This window comes from Thalassophryne amazonica, chromosome 9 (assembly GCF_902500255.1).
Source record: "Thalassophryne amazonica chromosome 9, fThaAma1.1, whole genome shotgun sequence".
Lineage (NCBI taxonomy): Eukaryota > Metazoa > Chordata > Actinopteri > Batrachoidiformes > Batrachoididae > Thalassophryne > Thalassophryne amazonica.
Genome location: NC_047111.1, coordinates 106,838,720 through 106,861,934, shown reverse-complemented (window position 1 = coordinate 106,861,934; position 23,215 = coordinate 106,838,720). Strand labels below are relative to the sequence as shown.

The following is a 23,215-nucleotide window of genomic DNA, read 5'->3' as shown; positions in this document are numbered from 1 at the left end:
GATGTCGCCTGCTCTGGCCCCCGGAAGACAATTGACTATGGTTGCTGGTGTCGCTAACTTCACATTTCTCAAAACAGAGTCGCCAATAACCAGAGTTTGATCCTCGGCGAGTGTATCGTCGAGTGGGGAAAAAACGGTTAGAGATGTGAACGGGTTGACGGTGTACACGGGGCTTCTGTTTAGGGCTACGCTTCCTCCTCACAATCACCCAGTCAGCCTGCTTTCCCAACTGCTCGGGATCTGCCAGAGGGGAACTAACGGCGGCTAAGCAACCGTGGTCCGCACCGACTACAGGGGCCTGGCTAGCTGTAGAATTTTCCACGGTGCGGAGCCGAGTCTCCAATTCGCCCAGCCTGGCCTCCAAAGCTACGAATAAGCTACACTTATTACAAGTACCGTTACTGCTAAAGGAGGCCGAGGAACAACTAAACATTTCACACCCAGAGCAGAAAAGTACGGGAGAGACAGGAGAAGCCGCCATGCTAAATCGGCTAAGAGCTAGCCGATTATGCTGTCTATATATGTGGAGCAGCACATATATAGACAGCATATATATATATATATATATATATATATATATATATATATATATATATATATATACTATCATTGTCAAAATAACAATAATTTAGAGAGTCATTACAGAGCCTTTAACGCCTAAAAATAAATCAGAAATTAAAAAGTAATCTCGATTAATGTCACTTCTGGATGCCTTGCTTGCCTTGTCATTATTCTACCCATTGTAGTTTTTGTAATATTTCTTAATGGTGCCAATGAAAAATAATTATTTTGGAAATCAATGATTTTAGCACATCTGCAGTGCTTGCATCAGCTGTTGAAGTTGTCCACAAACCTGAAGGATTTTTTTCTGTGGCCCTGCTGCACATGTAAGTCAAACACATGCTAGTTATTTTTTTTATAGAAATAACTTAATAATAATAATGATTATAATACTGCACGGTGGCTTTGTGGTTAGCACAGTTGCCTCACAGCAAGAAGGTCATGGGATCACTTCTCACTTTCTGTGTGGAGTTTGCATGTTCACCCCCATGTCTGCGTGGGTTCTCTCCGGGTGCTCCAGCTTCCTCCCACCTACAAAGACACGCAGGTGTATTGGAAGCTTTAAATTGCCCATAGGTGTGCGTGCGGGTGTGAATATGATTGCCTGCCTATGTGGCCCTGTGATAGAGAGCCGTCCTGTCCATGGTGTACCCTACGTCACACCCTATGACTGCTGGGATAGACTCCAGCCCCCCCGACTCTTAAATGGACTAAGTTGGTACAGAAAATTAATAAATAATAATAATGATAGCAGTCACAGAAATACACTGTAAAAACTGCTATCTAAGAAAGTAAAAAAAAGTGTTTTTTTAAAACACTTTTTTAAAAGTGTTTTTAAAACACTTTTAAAAAGAAGTGTTTTAAAAACACTAAGTGCTTTTTTAAACACTTGTTTAAAGAAAATTTGACTTAATTTTTGTCTAAATAGAAAAATAATCTTGTCAAACATTTTTTACATCAGGAAAAAAATGTGTTATTCTGGGAAAATGTATCTCACTTTTTCTTAAGTTTTTCCAGCTAATATCAAGCTGTATTTAACAAGTAACAAGGAAAGGCAAAGGATTTCAAATCATCCAAGCAAAGGATTGTTTTCCTTATTTTAAGACAGAGGCTAATCTTAAAATAAGAATTCTGCCTAATTTTAAGGCACATTTTGATTATTCAGTGTCTAGACATTTTGCTAGTTTTGAGAATTCTAAACAAGTAAATTTTTCTTACCCCATTGGCAGACTTTGTATTATTTGTCTTATTTTGAGGGGCACAGTTTTTGCAGTGTATGTTTGTGTATGTAAAATGTTTTTTCTTTTGTGGACATAAGGCATACTTTAGTGCTAAAAATGCTTGCTTTTCACCCAGGTTTCAACATTCAAGCAAGAGATTTTAAAATCACACACACACACACACACACACACAAAAAAAAATGTTTACACACATACATACGTAGAGCAGGTAGCACAATGAATAAGGAAGTGGCCTGACAATGTATAGACCTGGGTTTGAATCCTGCTCACACTACCTGTCTTAGATCAGACCAGTCCACCCACCCAGCTGTAAATGGGCAGCGGCCTTGGTTGGGGAAGTAACCTACTTCAGTGATTACGCCAGCTGTCCAGGGGGAGTCTTAGTCATATGTATGTTCATGTATATCATTGTAGATACATTTAGTCATAAAGGGCTCTGACGAGACCAATCTGATGGTCACTGTGTAAAATGTTAATCCCTGCAGGCGGTTTGATGTGAGATTTAAAAGATATGAGAGGGCTTAAATGTATGTTTGTCTCCACTATTTGGTCAAGCTCTAGGGGAATGGGTGAAGGGGTCGGTGGCATATATTGCCATCTGCTAGATTTTGGATTTTTTTTTATTATTATTATATTTTTAGTTGGTTTAATGATCAGATTCTGCTGAATAGAATTAATGCAACAAAGAACAAATATTTGTTTTAGAAGAGGTCACAAAAACTAAGTTTTAATTGTTCAGCATCATTTACATCTACACAATGTGCAGCAGTCCATGCACTGAAATATAAATACCAAGCAATCTGGAACGCTAATTTGGTGCAGAACCGTGATCTGAAGTGAACCTTCTGAATAGTTCTGTTTGCTTGTTTCCAAGCATTTTAGGCTGTGAGAAAACGGCATGAAAAGCCTTCTCTTCTCAGGTCAAAACACATGAATGCAAGCAGGATCCTCAAAAGGTTGCACAGTTTTCATCACATACAGAACGCACTGTCCTGTAGCAGCACAAACAAAGGTTTTTTTAAATTATTTTTTGACTAGAACACAGAGAACATGAACAAACAGACTGTTATAATACAGTAGGCAGGAATAAATGGATTTAGAGGCAGTTGACAGGATTGGACTGCAGGATTAGAACTGCTTTATCTGGGTTGGAGGAGTAGCGGGGTGGGGGGTTGACTCTGTCATCAGCAGCTGATATCAGAAATGTGGTTCTCATGACAATCTGATGCATTGAACAAGAAGAGTGCCTCGGGTTGAGAATAACACGCCCACATGAGAACAAGTGGAACTGTAAGTTAGGGTACAGTAGTGTTCAGAATAATAGTAGTGTTATGTGATTAAAAAGATTAATCCAGGTTTTGAGTATATTTCTTATTGTTACATGGGAAACAAGGTACCAGTAGATTCAGTAGATTCTCACAAATCCAATAAGACCAAGCATTCATGATATGCACACTGTTAAGGCTATGAAATTGGGCTACTAGTAAAAAAAAAAGTAGAAAAGGGGGTGTTCACAATAATAGTAGTGTGGCATTCAGTCAGTGAGTTTGTCAATTTGTCAAACAAAGAGGTGTGAATCAGGTGTCCCCTATTTAAGGATGAAGCCAGCACATGTTTTGAACATGTTTTTCTCTTTGAAAGCCTGAGGAAAATGGGACGTTCAAGACATTGTTCAGAAGAACAGCATAGTTTGATTAAAAAGTTAATTGGAGAGGGGAAAACTTACATGCAGGTGCAAAAAATTAAAGGCTGTTCATCTACAATGATCTCCAATGCTTTAAAATGGACAAAAAAAACCAGAGACGCATGGAAGAAAATGGAAAACAACCATCAAATGGATAGAAGAATAACCAGAATGGCAAAGGCTCACCCATTGATCAGCTCCAGGATGATCAAAGACAGTCTGGAGTTACCTGTAAGTGCTGTGACAGTTAGAAGACGCCTGTGTGAAGCTAATTTATTTGCAAGAATCCCCCGCAAAGTCTCTCTGTTAAATAAAAGACATGTGCAGAAGAGGTTACAATTTGCCAAAGAACACATCAACTGGCCTAAAGAGAAATGGAGGAATATTTTGTGGACTGATGAGAGTAAAACTGTTCTTTTTGGGTCCAAGGGCCACAGACAGTTTGTGAGACGACCCCAAACTCTGAATTCAAGCCACAATTCACAGTGAGGACAGTGAAGCATGGTGGTGCAAGCATCATGATACGGGCATGTTTCTCCTACTATGGTGTTGGGCCTATATATCACATACCAGGTATCATGGATCAGTTTGGATATGTCAAAATACTTGAAGAGGTCATGTTGCCTTATGCTGAAGAGGACATACCCTTGAAATGGGTGTTTCAACAAGACAATGACCCCAAGCACACTAGTAAAAGAGCAAAATCTTGGTTCCAAACCAACAACATTAATGTTTTGGAGTGACCTGCCCAATCCCCGGACCTAAATCCAACTGAGAACTTGTGGGGTGACATCAAAAAAGCTGTTTCTGAAGCAAAACCAAGAAATGTGAATGAATTGTGGAATGTTGTTAAAGAATCTTGGAGTGGAATAACAGCTGAAAGGTGCACAAGTTGGTTGACTCCAAGCCTCGCAGATGTGAAGAAATCATGAAAAACTGTGGTTATACAACTAAATACTAGTTTAGTGTATGGATGTCCCGATCCGATCACGTGATCGGAAATCGGGCCCGATCATGTGGTTTCAAACTTGATCGAAATCGGACGTTGCCTCCCGATCAGGAATCCGATATAGATTTTATCCTCATTATTTTGATCAGCGCTATTTCAGGCTCATTATTGCAGATTAATGGGCCTTTCACGCGTCGGAAGCGTCAGAGGCGTGAGACGCGTTGCTTTTTAGAGGCGTCAGTCAAAGTTCAACCCAATCTTTTTTTTTTTAATTGAACAAAGAAAAAACATAAGTTCACCCAGACAGAGGTGGGGGGAGTTACGCACGCAAAGTTTCTTTCGTAGAACTGCTGTTTGTGTGTTTACGCGCTCAGCCTGACGCCTCGATGAAATGACAAGCGGATGATGGACACTTTCCCACCGAAACTCTTGCTCAGTCATCCTTCCGTGCGCAGCAGGACCCGGTGCTGACCAAGTCCTCAGGATGACGATCTGTCATCTGATTAACAAAAAGAAAAAAACATATTGTCCTGTGATCGTTTGTCTGCAAAACGGAGCGAGAGATGGTGTGTGCACGAGCAACATGCGCACTCATCACATTTAGGAGCGCATCTTAAAGAGCTTCCGTCTTCATTCACGTTCACTGCGCTGCTCTGAACTTCTTGAACATTGGTAAAGCATCAGAGGGACACTGAGGACTGTCAGGACACAAATGTAAGTTTTTCTTTTTCCTTTACTTTTCAAGTTGATTTTTGAACTTTCGACGCTCTGAGCTGTGACATAGCTTTGCGCTGTCCAATAGGAACGACGCGTCGGGCCAAAACACGGAAGACTAGTGGCAGAAACCACTGATCTGTACAAATGGTAAATGGACTGCATTTATATAGCGCTTTTCCATCTGCATCAGACGCTCAAAGCGTTTTACAGTTATGCCTCACATTCACCCCGATGTCAGGGTGCTGCCATACAAGGCGCTCACTACACACCGGCAGCAATAGGGGATTAAAGACCTTGCCCAAGGGCCCTTAGTGATTTTCCAGTCAGGCTGGGATTTGAACCACAGATCAGTGCAGAAACCACGTGTCTGAAGAAAAATCCTTGGAAATGTTTTTTGTTGTTGTTGTTTGTTACCTGATTACTGTTTAAAAAAAGTTTAGAACACTTGTAATTAAAATAGCTAAATCAATAAATGGTTCTTTAGAAACCTTTCATCTATAAATTAAAACCACCTGTTATTTCAGATTAGATAATTTCTTATTTAACATAAGGAATCTTGGACATTTATTTTTAGACAAATAACATGGAAATTTGTACATTTTTTAAGTCTGGTAGATTATTACTTGCTTTTTCAAGCTACCTCAAGGAGAAGTGCACTGTTTAAGTGATAAATAATAAAATGAGGTGATTAAAATGAAATGATTATATATTTAGCATTTGTTCATTGTTCATTCAGTTTTTTAAAGTATCAGATCGGGACTCGGTATCGGCAGATACTCAAAATCAGATGACTCAGAATTGGATCGGGGCCAGAAAAACCTGATCGGGACATCCCTAGTTTAGTAATTCACAGGATTGCTAAAAAAGCAGTTTGAACATAATAGTTTTGAGTTTGTAGCATCAGCAGCAGATGCTACTATTATTGTGAACACCCCCTTTTCTACTTTTTTTTACTAATAGCCCAATTTTATAGCCTTAAGAGTGTGCATATCATGAATGCTTGGGCTTGTTGGATTTGTGAGAATCTACTGAATCTACTGGTACCTTGTTTCCCATGTAACAATAAAAAAATATACTCAAAACCTGGATTAATCTTTTTAGTCACACAGCACTATTATTCTGAACACTACTGTACGTGGGTGCTGGGGCCTGGTTTCATAAAGCAGTCTTTTTAAATTAATAAACTCACTTAGTTGACTAATTTTTTTATGTTCGTTGTTGCATAGAACGCTTAGTCAGCTAAAATTTCACACTACCTGAGAAGTCACGTTAAACTTTTTAGCCTGGTACAGAGGAGGCTAATCTTATTTTGACAAAACGTCAGTGTCTTACCTCAAAAAATGGTGGCTATCATGTACCAACATGTCACTCGTATTCCTCCAAAAGGAGAGCTTCCTCCGCTTTTGGCCATGGTTGAAGCAGACGACCGTCATGATGTATTCGTGACAGTTCTCACATGAGACACCGGGCGTCGCCGTTACGCTGAGCAACGTTGTGTGGGCAAAAAGTCTTGACGGAAGTGTAGAAGAAGAAACTGAAGTGTGAAACTGCTAGGCTAAAAGCTAAGCACATCGTTTTGCAGTTCATATGGGTCTGTAAATGTTAATAAAGCCAGTTAACGAAACAAAGGCTGGATAGTTCATGACAACGACCAACCTAGATGAAAACAAAACTGTCAAGCATTGGAGCTGTCTTTTGGCAACGGCACGCACGAGGCTGTTATGTCTGTGAAAACTGTTGACTAAGGTAAGACAGCTAATCTAAGTTTAACTGTCGATGTGAAACGGTGATTAGACGGATAATGTTGGGCAACTAACTGTAGTCGACTAAGTAAGTTTAGTAGGTTGAAAGATTAGACTTTTTTATGAAACTGGGCCAGGGTGTAAAAACAATAGCTGTGTGAGGACACGAGCAATAACACTTGTGTTGTGTTGGGCACCAGGTGGAAGATAAGTCCCTCTGAGTGCAAACAGACCAGACAGACAGTCCATCCTCCCTTCCACTTGCCTTCAGGTTCTGCCCATCAAATGGCAATGACCCGCTGACGAGCGTGTAGAGGATGACGCCGAGACTCCAGACGTCCACCTCGGGCCCGTCATACTTCTTGCCCTGGAACAGCTCAGGAGCGGCGTAGGGTGGTGAGCCACAGAATGTGTCCAGCTTGTTGCCCAGCGTGAACTCGTTGCTGAAGCCAAAGTCGGCAATCTTGATATTGGCATCGGCGTCCAGCAAAAGGTTCTCCGCCTGGACATAGGAACGTACGGCAGAAGTGAGGAAGGGTAGAAAATGTACACAAACAACAGAACAATAGTGAGTGAGGTTGAATGAGGGAGGAGAAAGGGATGAGATCAAGAGGGAAAGAAGAGATGAATGAGATTTGTAATGAAAAATAGGAGTGAAAGCGAATGTGAGACAGATGGGGGAGGGGGATTTCTTGTGTGTTGTTGGACAACAGTTACTGGACGTGACTCATACTGTATGTGTGTCACTGCGTGTGTTCAGGAATGCCAGGCTTCAACTGCCTCCTACAGCTAGATTAAAAAAACAAAACAAACAAAAAAACAAGCCTGTCTTTTCTTCAGCACTTTAATGTTCAAAGGTAGTGCAAAGATGGCACCCTCATCGACTAACACTAATGTGATAAAATATAATTTTCAATTCAGTGTAATCTCTGAGACGGGTTACTTAAACAGTCTATTTTCTGAAAGAAATTAAATTCTTGGCAAAACGAGACAATTTTTCTCCTGGTGTAAGGTGCACCACTTGCAACATCATCCCCAGCCAGATTTGGAATTGGCACCATCGTCTTAATTCTGATGCCAAATGATTCTAAGCAAAGTCATTTCCTTTCTGCTGTATTACCATACGCTGAAAGAGACTGTTTTTAAATTCCGTTTTCAATGGAATATCTTTGCTGAGTCACTTATGATGCTCAGAGGTCAAAACAGGCATTTCTGGCCAGTTTCAAGGAAAATGTTGAATTGGATCGCATAAAAATTTGGGGTTGTTGAGTAATTTCAGACATCTTAGCGGTTACTGATATTCTGTGAAGCACTGTATCATTGGTCTCAAAGGACAGAACAGGCATGTCTGCTCATTTTCAGGAAAAATGATCAATTCAAATAGAAACTTGGACTTTCTGAGTAACTTTAACTGAAAGATGGCCTCTGAATATGGGCTAAATTTTGTTATTTCAGACAGTCACCACAACAATGTCCGTTTTTGACAGTCTTCCACTAGAGCCTATGTTGGATCATGGGTCGCTGTATTTATTTATTTATTTAAAGGCTGGTTGTTGTTTTTTTTTTTTTTTTGCGAATAACTGCAGTGGATACTGTAGCATCTGTTGACTTAACTCTTGTAAGAACCGTAACTCCTGAAAGTAATTCATCTGAAGAATTCTCACCTTCAGATCTCTGTGGACAATGTTCTTAGTGTGGCAGTAGTGGACAGCAGAAACAATCTGTGAACACGAGCATATGCACAAACCTGTAGTACACCCAATTAAATGTAAAAATTAGTACAATGTGGGCATGGCATGTTTTTCTTACCTGTCGAAATTTGGCTCTGGCTTCAATCTCCTTCATTCTCCCATGAGATACGAGGTAGTCAAACACTTCACCTGTGAGCAAGCACAGCAGAAACACATCAGGTAATAAAGTGAAAACTATTTTAGCTATATTGCTTACAGAGCTTTAGCAGGATTTTGGCTGGTCCTGCGACTTATATTTCAAAGTGCCCTATATGTCAAAAATATACTACATTATCATCTATGACCACAAGATGGCAATGTCTACATGTGACAACTAAAAACTACTCCTGTATGTTGATCTGATTGAGGTACTCTCTGATCCACACTCTAGGAGTGGCAATGCATCATTATGCTGGGTGCCAACAACCAAAAAAACTACAAGATGATCTGAACCAGGATGACATGCTGGGTCTTAGAAAATGAGCAAAATTAATAAATCATGCTCTCAAACTGAAATGCTACAATCTTGAGTAAAGAGAGGCAATAAATTTCATACTACTCAGCACACCACTTATTTGCACTGTGTGGAACAGCAGAGGACAATGGGGAAGACAGCTAAGCTAAGGTAAGGCAAATAATTATGCTTTAAAGATATATTTTAGTTTTTAAAAGTTTATTTATTATAGACTGTGATCCAATTCATTCTGTTGAAATTTTTGATTATCCAAACAATTCCTATTGGTCTATCACTATGCAAGAAATCACATCTATAAACTACTGCATTATTTTCACTCATAGCATGACGGTTGATGTCTGCACCTCCACTTGCGTACTCCATGACGAGGTAAAGCGTCTTATCCGTCTCAATCACCTCGAACAGTTGCACTGTAGGCCAACCCAGAATGAGATTTATGTCAATTATAAATATAAGCAAAGCTCACATTCATATAAAGAAGAGCACAACCAGTTAGTCAGTCTGACATCATCTGCCACAGACAATGTGCTTTAGAAAATCCAACTTCAAAATGTCAATGCAATGCCTGAGATATTGCTTGTGACAATACAATCAGTTTTTCAAAGCATTACAAGTTAGTTTGTTCACACACACATGGAAGTAAAACTCACACACGAGCACAAGCATGGCCACACCCACACATATTAAATAGACTAAGTGTATCTGCCTTACCTATGTTGGGGTGATTTAAGCCTTTCATTATTCGTACCTCCCGAAATAGCTAATAAGAAAAAGAAATTTAAACATCAAATTGTGACATTGACATATTCATGGAAAAAAAGAACAATGTCTGTTGTATGGTCAAGTTTCTCAATTTTCTATATTTTGTAACCTGAGACTGTAAGTGGCACCATTTCAGAAAAAGGAAAATCAAAATATCTGTATTGTCCCCAAGTGTGTGCACGTACAAACTGCACTGTGAACTAATGACCCCACCTCCTCCGCCCAAGTTAAAATAACTTTTAAGATATGGGTCAAAATGTAACTTGTACATGCAGTAAATCTTTCATACTGAATGGTTTCATGGAACATGTCCGTACTGTAATCTGAGTTTTGATACTACACACCTCTTTAGCCAGTTAACATAGGTCATTATGTGTCTTTAAAGAAAATGTCCCAAAATCTGTAATGACAAATAAATAATCAGTTTCTCTGCCTGTTTCTTTAAATGAAAGAAGAGGCTGCTTCCTGCCACACCCCCTCTCCCTTGGGGGAGGGCTTCTTTCTGCCTCACAGAGTACAGATTAGCACAGGGGGCGTGTCTAATACAGAAAGTAGGACACCAGGGCCTTTGTTTCATAAAGCAGTCTAATCTTGTTTAGTCAACTAAACTCAATCAACTAATCTTTTGATGGCTAATGTTTTGCGTTACCTGACTAAAGTTTTTAGCCTGGTACAGAGGAGGCTAATCTTATTTTAGTTGACAAATCTTCAGTGTCTTACCTCAAAAAATGGCAGCTATCATGTACCACCACTTTATGGAACACTCAAGGGCACCCCCTATGTCACATATTCCTCTAAAAGGAGAGCTTCCTTCGTTTTTGGCCATGGTTCACATTAGCCACCGGGTGTCGCTGTTACACTGAGCAGCGTTGGGTGCACACAAAGTCTTGACATAAGTGTAGACGAAGAACCGCTAGGCTAAGTGCTAAGCACATCGTTCTGCAGTTTGTATGTCTGTAAATGTTAATAGATAGAGATAGGTGCAGCATCTGCAGTGATGCGGTCGCTGTATCGGACCGTCGTGGTGAAGAGAGAGCTGAGTAGGGGGGCAAAGCTCTCAATTTACCGATTGATCTACGTTCCGATCCTCACCTATGGTCATGAGATTTGGTTCATGACCGAAAGAACGAGATTGTGAGTACAAGTGGCCGAGATGAGATTCCTCCGCAGGGTGGCTGGGGTGAGGAGCTCGGTCACTCGGGAGGAGCTCGGAGTCGAGCCGCTGCTCCTCCACGTCGAAAGGAGTCAGTTGAGGTGGCTCGGGCATCTTTTTTGGATGCCCCCTGGATGCCTCGCTGGAGAGGTGTTCCGGGCGCGTCCCATTGGGAGGAGGCCCCGGGGAAGACCCAGGGTGCGCTGGAGGGACTACATCTCTTGGCTGGCTTGGGAACGGCTTTGCTTGAGCTGCTGCCCCTGCGACCCGACTCCGGATAAAGTGGAAGAAAATGGATTGGATGTAAATGTTAATAAAGCCAGTTAACAAAACAAAGGCTGGATAGATAGTTCATGACAACGACCAACCTGGACGTAAAAAAAATTATCACGCATTGGAGACGTTTCTTGGCAGTGACACTCGCAAGGCCGTTATGCTTGTGAAAATCATCGACTAACATAAGATGGCTATCTATAAGCTTAGCCGTTGATGTGAAACAGTGATTAGATGGATAATGTTGGGCAACTAACTGTAGTCGCCTAAGTAAGTTTGATAGACTAAAAAATTAGACTGCTTTGTGAAACTGGACCCAGATATGGACATATGTGACATACGTCACAGAAGCCTAAAATGACCTGTTTCAAGACTAAGGTTTGCTTATAGCTTAGCAGTTTCTACATGCACAGATGTAGATTTGTGGAACTTTAAGAATGTTTACCATGAAACCCCAAAGACATTCAACTGTAAATATAAAATTAACAACACCTGTGACAATATGAAACCTTTAATCACATGTCCAACCTCAACAATGTGCACTGTTGTTGCTGAAATTCAACTAAAACCACTGAAACTCCAAGAGAACAAGAGCGAGGGTGAGCAAACAGAGATGAGAATAACAAACATTTTCTTCCTATGATATCCATCCAAATGGATATGTGTGAGAGAGTAAACCACAAGTGAAAATGCCTAAATTAAAACGACGACAACAAACAGCCCACACACAAATGTGGCGATTCTCCAGCCAAAGCCAGACCAACTTCCACTCACAGCCTGAGCGCCTCGCACTGTGTGTGTTATGTTGAATCGGGGGAGAATATTTGTGAGAGCACAGCAGGGGATTAAATTTAAACCAGCATCCCAAGTTTCATATATATTCTTCCCCCCCTCCCCGCCAAAAAAAGAGGCCCTGACTGAACTCCTTACGCTGAACTCCAGGTGTCAGAAAAGAAAGATGATGTGATAAGCTTCTCTATCCTTTCTGCTCAGTCCTCCCCCTTGTCTCCCTCCATTCCCTCCTCCTTCATTCAGTCTTCTCCTCTAGCAGTGCCCAGACGTCACTGTTGCCATAGCGACCCAGGTATTAAGACAAGGCTCTTTCCCAGCTTCTCCAACTGTGCTAGAGGGGATCTTGGGATACGTAGTGCTAAAACGTCTCGTCCGGTGGGCCATTAATTCCCAACTTGTCACGGCCAGACAGAGTTCTCAGGTCCAACACAATAAACAATCCCCTGGCTACATGTTTGATCCTGGCCGTCGTTAACAGCCACAAATAAATAGCGAGCCGTCAGTGTAAGTGACAGGGATGGACACGCGGAGAAAGCGGACATGTTGGAGTAGAATGTGGGGTAGAATTTCCGTGAGACAATCGTGCGAAGAAAACGCCAATAAATTAGTGGATTAAACACAATCCTTGTTGTGTGTGGTAACAGCTTTCCTCGAGGAACAGGATGAGCACTATTCTACAGCTTCTTTCAGAAAATAATGCACGTAGACAGTCAAATGACCAAATGACATAACAGTCCTAATTTTAATATAAAGAAAGTGCACAAATCAAGTCAATCAGAAATAAATTGCTGCTGTGACAATAACAATAACAATATGTAAATACTGATGCAGTTGATAATATCTACATCACAAATGATTAAATTAAAAACACAGAGTACTAAAAACAAACAAAAAAACCCTCCAGCATTTAACAGAAATTAGAAGAAGCGTGTTCTATATATGCTCTCAGTCCCATGTTACCAGTGACCTACAGTGCATCCGGAAAGTATTCACAGTGCTTCACATTGTCCACATTTTTTATATGTTATAGCCTTATTCCAAAGTGGATTAAATTCATTCTTTTCCCTCAAACCTCTAGACACAATACCCCATAATGACAATGTGATTTTTTTAGATTTGTGCAAATTTATTAAAACTAAAAAAGCTAAGAATATACGTTTATATAAATATTCACAGCCTTTGCCATGAAGCTCAATATTGAGCTCAGGTGTATCCTGTTTCCACTGATCATCCTTGAGATGTTTCCACAGCTTAATTGTAGACACCTGGAGTAAATTCAGTTGATTGGACATGATTTAGAAAGGCACACACCTGTCTACATATAAGGTCCTACAGTTGACAGTGCATGTCAGAGCACAAAGTATGAAGTTAAAGGAATTGTCTGTAGACCTCTGAGACAGGGCTGTCTCAAGGGACAAATCTGGGGAAGGGTGCAGAAACATTTCTGCTGCTTTGAAGGTCCCAATGAGCACAGTGGTCTCCATCATCCATAAATGGAAGAAGTTCAGATCCACCAGGACTCTTCCTATTGCTGGCCACACATCTAAACTGAGCAACTGGGGGAGAAGGGCCTTAGTCAGGGAGGTGACCAAGAACCTAACAGTCACTCTATCAGAGCTCCAGCATTCCTCAGTGGAGAGAGGAGAACATTCCAGAAGGACAACCACCTCTGCAGCAATCCACCAATCAGGCCTGTGTGGTACAGTGGCCAGACAGAAGCCAGTACTTAGTAAAAGGCACATGGCAGCCCACCTGGAGTTTGCCAAAAAAGCACCTGAAGGACTCTCAGACCATGAAAAACAAAATTCTCTGGTCTGATAAAACAAAGATTTAATTCTTTGGCGTGAATGCCAGGCATCATGTTTGAAGGAAACTAGGCACCATCCCTACAGTGAAGCATGGTGGTGGCAGCATCATGCTGTGGGGATGTTTTCAAAGGCAGGAACTGGGAGACTAGTCAGGATTGAGGGAAAGATGAATGCAGCAAAGTACAGAGACATCCTTGATGAAAACCTGCTCCAGAGCACTCTTGACCTCAGAGTGGGGCGACAGATTGTCTTTCAGCAGGACAATGACCCTAAGCACACCGCAAAGATATCAAAGGGGTGGCTTCAGGGCAACTCTGTGAATGTCCTTGAGTGGCCCAGCCAGAGCCCAGACCTGAATCTGAATGAACATCTCTGGAGAGATCTGAAAATGGCTGTGCACCGATGCTCCCCATCCAACCTGATGGAGATGCTGCAAAGATGAATGGGCAAAATTGCCCAAAGATAGGTGAACCAAGCTTGTGACATCATATTTAAGAAGTACTGAGCAAAGGGTGTGAATGCTTATGTACATGTGATTTCTTAGTTTTTTTATTTTTATTTTTAATAAAAAAAAAAAAAAAAAAAATCTCATCTCATCTTCAACCGCTTTTCTGGGTTCAGGGGCAACAGCTCCAGCAGGGGACCCCAGGCTTTCCTTTCCCTTGCCACATTGACTACCTCTGACTGGGGGATCCCAGGCATTCCCAGGCCATTGTGGAGATATAATCTCTCCACCTAGTCATGGGTCTTCCCCGGGGTGTCCTCCCAGATGGACGTGCCTGGAACACCTCCCTTGGGAGGCGCCCAGGAGGCATCCTTACCAGACGCCGAACCACCTCAGCTGGCTCCTTTCAACACAAAGGAGCAGCAACTCTACTCCGAGCTCCCCACGGATGACCGAACGTCTCACCATATCTCTAAGGGAGACACCAGCCACCCTCCTGAGGAAGCCCATTTCGGCCGCTTGTACCTGCAATCTAGTTCAATCTAGTATTGATGCCATTATCGATTCTGCTTATCGAGCTGATTCCTTGTCGATTCCCTTATCGATACCTCTTGTGAATTTTGTACTAAAAGTAGGCTTTACAGGTTTTCTATGTATTTTATTGAGTCTTAAAGTAAATAAATATGAAATTGGTCACTGTGTCCTTGATATCTGGACATAAATAAAAATAAACAAAATCTGTATTTTCTGTCAAAAGCATTTCCTTTCAGACATTTTGGCATGAATGTCTCTCCATACCTCTGAGCTGAACTCAGCCGGCTGCTACACGTCAGCGCAGGATGTCTTGTTTTGGGAGGAAAAAAAAAAAAAACGTTTTGGTCGATTGCAGTTTGTCTGTATTACAACATTTGGAAAAAGGTGTCAATTGATTTAAACTGCGTTTCGCTTTGAAGTTATTAATTCCGGCGGGACTCTATCGTTCTAACTTGACTCGTCAGAGAGCTGTGCAGCGTTTGCAGCTGTGTGAACAGAACGGAGGGCGATTCTCGTTTCTTTCTCGCAACAAGACAGGAGTCCCAGTTAGTGACTTTAATCTGCACAAAAGTGACTCACGATTGACATATTTAGGGAAGAAAGTAGTGAAAAACAAAAAAAGCTGTAACCCAAAATTACCCCCAACACCACCAACACAAAAATGTTTGAATTCTAGAAGCTCTGAAATGCAATCTGGGGCTATTCCAGACAATAAACTGCAGTGAGTGCAGCATCCATTTAGTGAGAAAAAACTTTCCTTATTCAAATTCATTCCAGTAGTATTCTGCTCTTACTAGGATGCAGCAGTTTTCTAGTTTGGCAGATAGTTCTGGAGGAAATCACTGAAGAAATTAACACATTGAAAATATGGTTTGACCAAAACAAATTGTCATTAAACTTAAATAAGACAGGGATGAAGTGGAGCTTTAAGAGTCACTAGGTGTTCACAGGAAACACTTATTTATTTCTGTTGATTCTTAGTTGGTTTTATATTGTTATATCTGTGTTTTTAATCAGGTTCTTTTTGTCTCTTTCTCTAAAACTGTATTGTAGCATTGTTGTTGTTGCTATTATTATTATTAATATATAAACAAAAATAAATTTAAAAAAATTACAATTTGTAATACATTTAAGTCTTTTACGACAACAAACCCTGAGCTATTAATTATTATAAAGAAAACAAATGCACACAAACGTGCAGACAACTGCAACAGTTTAATGCTAACTTTAACATTGAAAATGCCATAGACATGCTAATGCTTTAGCATCGGTCCCGTTTTTAAGTTATAAAATACGAGGTTTATTAGAAAAGTATCCAACCTTATTATTTTTTTAAAAAACCATATGGATTTGAATCACGTGTGATTGCGTCAGACAAGCTTGAACCCTCGTGAGTTTTTTTCATGCCTGTCGGTTGCGTCATTCGCCTGTGAGCAGGCTTTGAGTGAGGTGTGGTCTACCCCTCTTGTCTATTTTTATTGCGAATAAATGTCTGAACGATTTGGATCGTTGCTGCATCAATTCTTTTCCAGAAACTGTGAGAGACCTCCAGGTGGACACCGTTCGGAAAATTTATATGGCTTTCAGGGACGATTTTATGGGGATTAAACAGATTACAGAGTGTTACTGCCGCTTTAAGGACTGCCCACAACTCCTGAGAGCGCGGCGCGCTCCCAGCCCCCATCGACAGACTGACACCCCGCTGGAACAACCAGATCATTTCCAACATGAAAGCTTTGTTGATCCGGGACCTCGTCTGACTTTCACAAAAAGGCAGAAGATGTGGACATCAGCATTTTTTCGGCACATTCCACCATTACAGGAGTTTTTTTCATGGAAAAAGAAGCGGAGGGACGCACCACGGAGCCGTTCATTACGCGGCACAAAACCACCTCCGTGTTGGTCTCACAGGACGGCTTTCAGGTGGATTTCAGACGGATTCCGGTTGCTTTCCAGTTCTGTGAATATCCGATTGTGATTGTGCATGAGCTGGACATGCCCAAACATGTCCTGTGAGGCTTCATCACGGCGTTTCTTTGCGCCATGCAGCTCCACCACGACGCGCGGTGGAGCCGCTTCTCTTTCCATGACAAAAACTCCTGTTACAGTGAAATGTGCCGTTCATTTTTAAACTGGACGCTGTCTTAATCCGGTATGTCATCTGACTAGCACAGGAATTGTGAAAAGACTTGGACATCAGCACTTTTTCGGCACATTAAGACAGACGTGCGGAGGAGTTCCGCAGGGATTTTATGGGGATTAAACAGATTACGGAGTGTTACTGCCACTTTAAGGACTGCCCACAACTCCTGAGAGCGCGAAGCACTGCTTCGATCTGCAAATCACTGCTTCAACTGGTTCAGGGTTCAAGCAGAGCTGTGCTGCAGAAAAGCCGATTACAGACCCACTGCAGGGTCTGTAATCAATGTAGAAAAATGATCATTTTACTGACAAACACCCCCAAAAACAATGGCCACTCTGAAGGACCGATAAGGGAATCATTAAGCAAAAAAGGTTATTGATGTCTGTGGATTGAATAATTTCTTAACGATACCCGAAAGGAACCGGTTCTCGATACCCATCCCTAGTCATGACTCAACCCTCATGACCATAGGTGAGAGTTGGAACGAAGATTGACCAGTAGATCGAGAGCTTCGCCTTTTGGGTCAGCTCCCTTTTCATCACAACAGTATGGCAGAGCGAATGCAATACTGCCCCTGCTGCGCCAATTCTCCGGCCAATCTCACGCTCCAACATCCCCTCACTCGTGAGCAAGACCCCGAGGTACTTGAACTCCTTCACTTGGGGCAAGACTGTATTCCCTACCCGGAGTAGGCAATCCATCGATTTCCTGCTGAGAACCATGGTCTCAGATTTAGAGGTGCTGAGGCCATAATGTTATCATTATGGGATGTTGTGTGTAGAATTTTGAGGGGAAAAAATGAATTTACTCCATTTTTAAATAAGGCTGTAACATAACAAAATTGAAAAAGTAAAACGCTGTGAATACTTTCCAGATAGACTGGACCCTCGGATGCTGTAGCATGAAGTGGACGAGAATCTACGACTCCCCCTGGATGGGACACCAAGCCATTTCCTCAGCAAAAGCTGGTCCCCATTTATAGCTGGGTGGACTGAGATGATGCAGACAAAATGTCTTGTCCAAGGACACAAACAGATAGCATAAAGCACATACTTAAAATCAAACCTATAGCTACATAATTGTTGTCCAACTCCTATCACACAGACCCATGTGCTCTGGATTTAAATAAAAAAAAATTCACAGGGGAAATCCCCCCCCCCCCCCCCCCCCCCCCGCTTTCACTGCCAATGACTTTGGCAAAAAGACTCCTCAACTATAAATTATGTTTAGGTTTGGGCTTGAAACATAACACTGTTCAATTAAATGACTGTGGGTTTTTGTTTGGTTTTTTTTTTGCCTTTTTGGCTGATCCCATTTTTTGGTTTCACTACAGTGTATCATGCGTGTCCATCTCCCCCAATCTGGTATGGAATTCCTTTTTTGATTTTATGCTTGATGCCTGGTGAAATTCCAGGTCTACAAGGAAAAGAACCTAATGTGCATGTTTTGATGGTGGGAGAAAACTGGATTACCCATGAATGCCAGACAGAAAGGAACTGAGCATTGGTGGACTTAAACCCAGAACCTTTTTGCTATGAGGCAAAAGTGCTCAGTATTGTTCCACCTGCCCTAAAATCTGTAACTCTTATCTCAGATTTCACTGCAGTTTTCCACAGGTTAGATAATGTCATCTGTTATCACTCGTCTCTTACTAACCTCTTTGATGTACACTTCTCACTTTCTTCCCTCTACATATCTATTAAGGCAGATTATGCTAATATTGGTTCTTTGGTGTCAGGTACGTAAAGAAGCCTGCTGTCATCACCGGCCAGTTGTAACACATTCTTCCTAATCAGTAACCAACCCCTCACCTCTCTCGTGCTCCAGCACCAAGCAGGAGGATAACACACAAACTGGGATTACAGTTTACCTTTAACGCAGCTAATATTCAAAATGGGTAGTGTAAGAGAAAGAAAATTAATTTTTCAGGTGAAGAAACAGCGGCCAAATCAAAGAGAGATGTGTGACTGTGGTGGAAAGAATAAAGAAAACAATAACTTCATTTTATGTGCTAAAACCAAGATTATAACAGTTCAAGGTCACTGCGAGTGATGCAATAGAGACTGAGAAGACAGCAACAAAAGAAGCAACATGTTAAAAGCAAATACGTAAGAAAATGGATTCAAATCTTTCATCCCAAATCCAACATTTTAAATGGTCTTACTTGTGAGGCAATGATTGTAGAAGTGAAAGTAAGTCCCATATAGGCCCTGAGGCCCGCTAAAAGTTTGGTCTACAATAAAGCACTGTATATGTGTGGTATTTGAAAGGGATAACACTCATATGCACCTTACAAAAACAGGTTTGTAACACACATGCAGTTGTATGTTAAAGATTGGGCACACCTGATGATTTCCATGAGTTTCTTTTATAAATCATTGGTTGTTTGGATCAGTAATTTCAGTTAAATATATCATATAGCAGACAAACAGTGATATTTCAGAAGTGAAATTAAGTTTATAGGATTTACAGAAAGTGTGAAATAATTCTTTAAACAAAATTAGACAGGTGCATAAATTTGGGCACCCCAACAGAAAAAAATACATCAATATTTAGTAGATCCTCCTTTTGTAGAAATAACAACCTCTAAACGCTTCCTGCAGCTTCCAGTGAGAGTCTGGATTGTGGATGAAGGTATTTTGGACCATTCTTCTTTATGAAACATCTCAGGTTTGTTGGTTTCCGAGCATGGACAGCCCGCTTAAAATCACACCACAGATTTTCAATAATATTCAGGTCTGGGGACAGAGATGGCCATTCCAGAACATTGTACTTGTTCCTCTGCATGAATGGCTTAGTAGATTTTAAGCAGTGTTTAGGGTCATTGTCGTGTTGAAAGATGCAGCCCCAGCGCAACTTCAACTTTGTCACTGATTCATGAACATTGCTTTCAAGAATCTGCTGATATTGACTGGAATCCATGTTACCCTCAACTTTAACAAGATTCCCAGTACCTGCACTGGCCACACAGCCCCACAGCATGATGGAACCACCTCCAAATTTTACTGTAGGTAGCAAGTGTTTTTCTTGGAATGCTGTGTTCTTTTTCAGCCATGCATACCGCCCCTTGTTATGGCCAAATAACTTAGTTTTAGTTTCGTCAGTCCACAGCACCTTATTCCAAAATGAAGGTGGCTTGTCCAAATGTGCTTTAGCATACCTCAAGCAACTCTGTTTGTGGCGTGTACGCAGAAAAGGCTTCCTCTGCATTACAGCATCATACAGCATCTCTTTGTGCAAAGTGCGCTGTATAGTTGAATGATTCACAGAGACACTATCTGCAGCAAGATCATGTTGTAGGTCTTTAGAGCAGGTCTGTGGGTTGACTATGACTATTCTCACCATCCTTCGCTTCAGCTTATCTGAGATTTTTCTTGGCCTGCCACTTCGGGCTTTAACTAATACTGTGCCTGCAGTCTTCTATTTCCTCACTATGTTCCTCACAGTGGAAACTGACAGCTGAAATCTCTGAGATAGCTTTTTGTATCCTTCCCTTAAACCATAATGTTGAGCAATCTTTTGTTTTCAGCTCATTTGAGAGTTGTTTAGAGGCTCCCATGTTGCCATTCATTAGAAGAGATGCAAAGAGGAGAGATATTTGCAAATGGCCACCTTAAATACCCTCTCTCATGACTGGATTCACCTGTGTAAGGAGGTCATGGGTTGATGAGTTTACCAAACCAATTTTGTGTTCCAATAATTAGTGCTAAATGTATTCAAATCAATAAAATGACAAGGGTGCCCAAATTTATGCACCTGCCTAATTTTGTTTAAATAATTATTGCACACTTTCTGTAAATACTAGAAACTTCATTTCACTTCTCAAATATCACTGTATTCATCTGCTATATGTTATATTCAACTGAAATCGCTGATCCAGACAACTAATGATTTATAAAGGAAAATCATGGAAATCATCAGGAGTGCCAAAACATTTGCATACAACTGTATATGAATTTATGTTTCTGTTTCTGTTCAATCTTATTTTTGTTTCACTCAATTTGAAATTATTTTGTCTTGCACACTTGCTTAAAGTACCATGAGTTGCTGTATATAATCAAATTATTATTTACTTCATCATTTTCAGGTAGCTACATTAATTAAAAATGCTCTTATGCTCCATCTGATATATTTGGAGCATTCTCATATGATAAACACAGAAATGACTCAGCTTTGTTAACGTGTTGTAATAGTGCAGCGATGTAGTACGGGAGATTTTCAGAGGTTTGGGTTTGTTCTCAGCTGTGTCCCCCTCTGAAGGGGCAGGGATGAGGGAGCAGCTGATAGCGCAAGAGCTCATGGGATGTGATGCTGTTTGGCAGGTGCTATGGACTGGACGGGAGCGAGAGGAGACCTCTGCTTTGGAGATCATCTCTTGTCTCTGGGCTAATCGCTGTCTTTGGAGGGGGTGACTCATCTCATATCAGGGTCACCCAGTCCTTCTTTTATGGTGGAGATATTCTTAGTTTATCTACGTGTGGCACATTCATAGTACTTATTTCATAGAATGTGTCTAGCTTGGCAGCCATTTTGTTTCTGTTTAGTTGGCTTTTTGTTTTTTTGGTAGGGGGTGGACTGTTGTGAGTGAAGTTTGGTTCGACAACAATCAACACTTTGGTTTGGCCAGCTCTTGAGACCAACCTTAGCGTGACGTAGACCTATCTCAGACTAGGTCCTGGAATGACAGACGTGTGTGCCAGAAGTTTTGGACTGGTCGAGATCTTCATTTAAAGGAGTTCAGATTTTCCCCACAAGATCATGACACAACATGACTGACATGAAGGCTGTTCATTCATGAGCTGCACAGGTTCCACAAATATTGAGCAGCAGATGATGCTAACCTGGCACCACCTGGGGAATGAGTCCAGAAACAGCCATGCCAGGGTGTTTGGACCTGCTCTGCCATTTTTATTAAACTGCACAATAACTCCTGAGATTGGCTGAGTGCCAAAAACCATTCTGAGGTGTAATTCACACATATGAACAATGACCTTGCTGGAAGTTGTACTTCTAGTTCCTGCTTCTGGTTGACCACAAAATTAGAGATGGTTAGTCTGTGGATGGCCAGCATGGTGACTTAGTGGTTAGCAATGTTGCCTCACGTTCTGTCCGAGTTCCCTCCAGGTGCTACGGCTTTCTCCCACTTCCAAAGACATGCAGGGTAGGTGATTCTTAATTGACTGTAGGTGTAAGTGGGAGTGTGAATGCGTCTGTGTGTCTAGATGTGTTGGCCCTGCAACAGACTGGGGCCTGTCCAGGGTTTACCTTGCCTCTCACCCAATGACTGTTAGGATAGGCTTCAGCCCCCTATGACCCTTAGCTGTAATAAGCAGGTTTAGAAAATAGATGAATGGGTAGTCTATGGATCTGACACAAGCAAACAAGTATGTACATGTAACTTAAGAGGTAGCTCCACTCAGCTTGACCCATATCATTGCACTCTCAGACACAGATGGCATTATCAGTATTACACAATGAAAGCAAATTGCTAACATCCATTAAATTAAGTAAAATTCATAGAAAAAAAAAATACAAAACTTTACCTTACTGCTTCACTGCTTCACCTCTGGGAGCTTTGGTGGCCACTATCGGGTGTGTACTCTGACAAGTTGGTGCTCATCTGATAACTTGAAGGTGAAAGTGAAATCCTTTCACTTCCATCCTGTTTCTCAATTAGGGTTCCAACTAATGATTATTTTCATAATTGATTATTCAACTGATTATTTTCTTGATTAGTTGATAGGTCCTTAAAATGTAAAAAAAAAAAAAAAAAAAAAAAAAAAAAAAAAAAAAAAAAAAATAGCTATCAATGTTATTACAAGCCCAAGATGACACCTTAAAATGCCATGATTTGTCCACAGCGCATATATTCAGTTTTACTGCCAGAGAGGAGTGAAGCAGCGAGTAAAATAAAAAAGAAAATGTTCAACTTAAGAAGAAGAACCCCTTTGCGCTCAGTTTTGTGCTCATATTTTCCACCACTTAAATAGAAGTGTGCCCTTGGACGTGCCCTTTGCACCACTTGATTTTGAGGATAAAGCCATTGTTAAATGTTTAAATTTATTAGCCTGTAAATGCACATTAATCACAAATCACGCTGTGACTGCATCCGTGAGAAACTTTTATTTTTATTAGCATCATGGCTTCTTTACTGGATAACGTTGAGACACAAATGTTTATTTAATCTGAAGTGATGTGATTTCATT

General features: G+C 41.1%; 1 protein-coding gene and 1 long non-coding RNA gene across 2 annotated transcripts in view; one reads left to right on the top strand and one right to left on the bottom strand.

The window, feature by feature from the left end:
- Nucleotides 1-23,215, bottom strand: part of mark4a (MAP/microtubule affinity-regulating kinase 4a) — a 95,416-nt gene that overhangs the window by 32,598 nt on the left and 39,603 nt on the right. The window contains exons 4-8 of the mRNA XM_034178924.1: nucleotides 9,811-9,859; nucleotides 9,444-9,509; nucleotides 8,704-8,774; nucleotides 8,559-8,615; nucleotides 7,160-7,396 (exon numbers count right to left, since the gene is read on the bottom strand). Coding sequence (XP_034034815.1) covers nucleotides 7,160-7,396; nucleotides 8,559-8,615; nucleotides 8,704-8,774; nucleotides 9,444-9,509; nucleotides 9,811-9,859 — 480 coding nt within the window. The remainder of the gene's footprint in view (nucleotides 1-7,159; nucleotides 7,397-8,558; nucleotides 8,616-8,703; nucleotides 8,775-9,443; nucleotides 9,510-9,810; nucleotides 9,860-23,215) is intronic.
- Nucleotides 1,828-22,096, top strand: LOC117517769. Its single transcript, XR_004562826.1, has 3 exons — nucleotides 1,828-1,839; nucleotides 12,583-12,587; nucleotides 21,817-22,096. It is a non-coding gene; the product is annotated as an uncharacterized LOC117517769 (long non-coding RNA).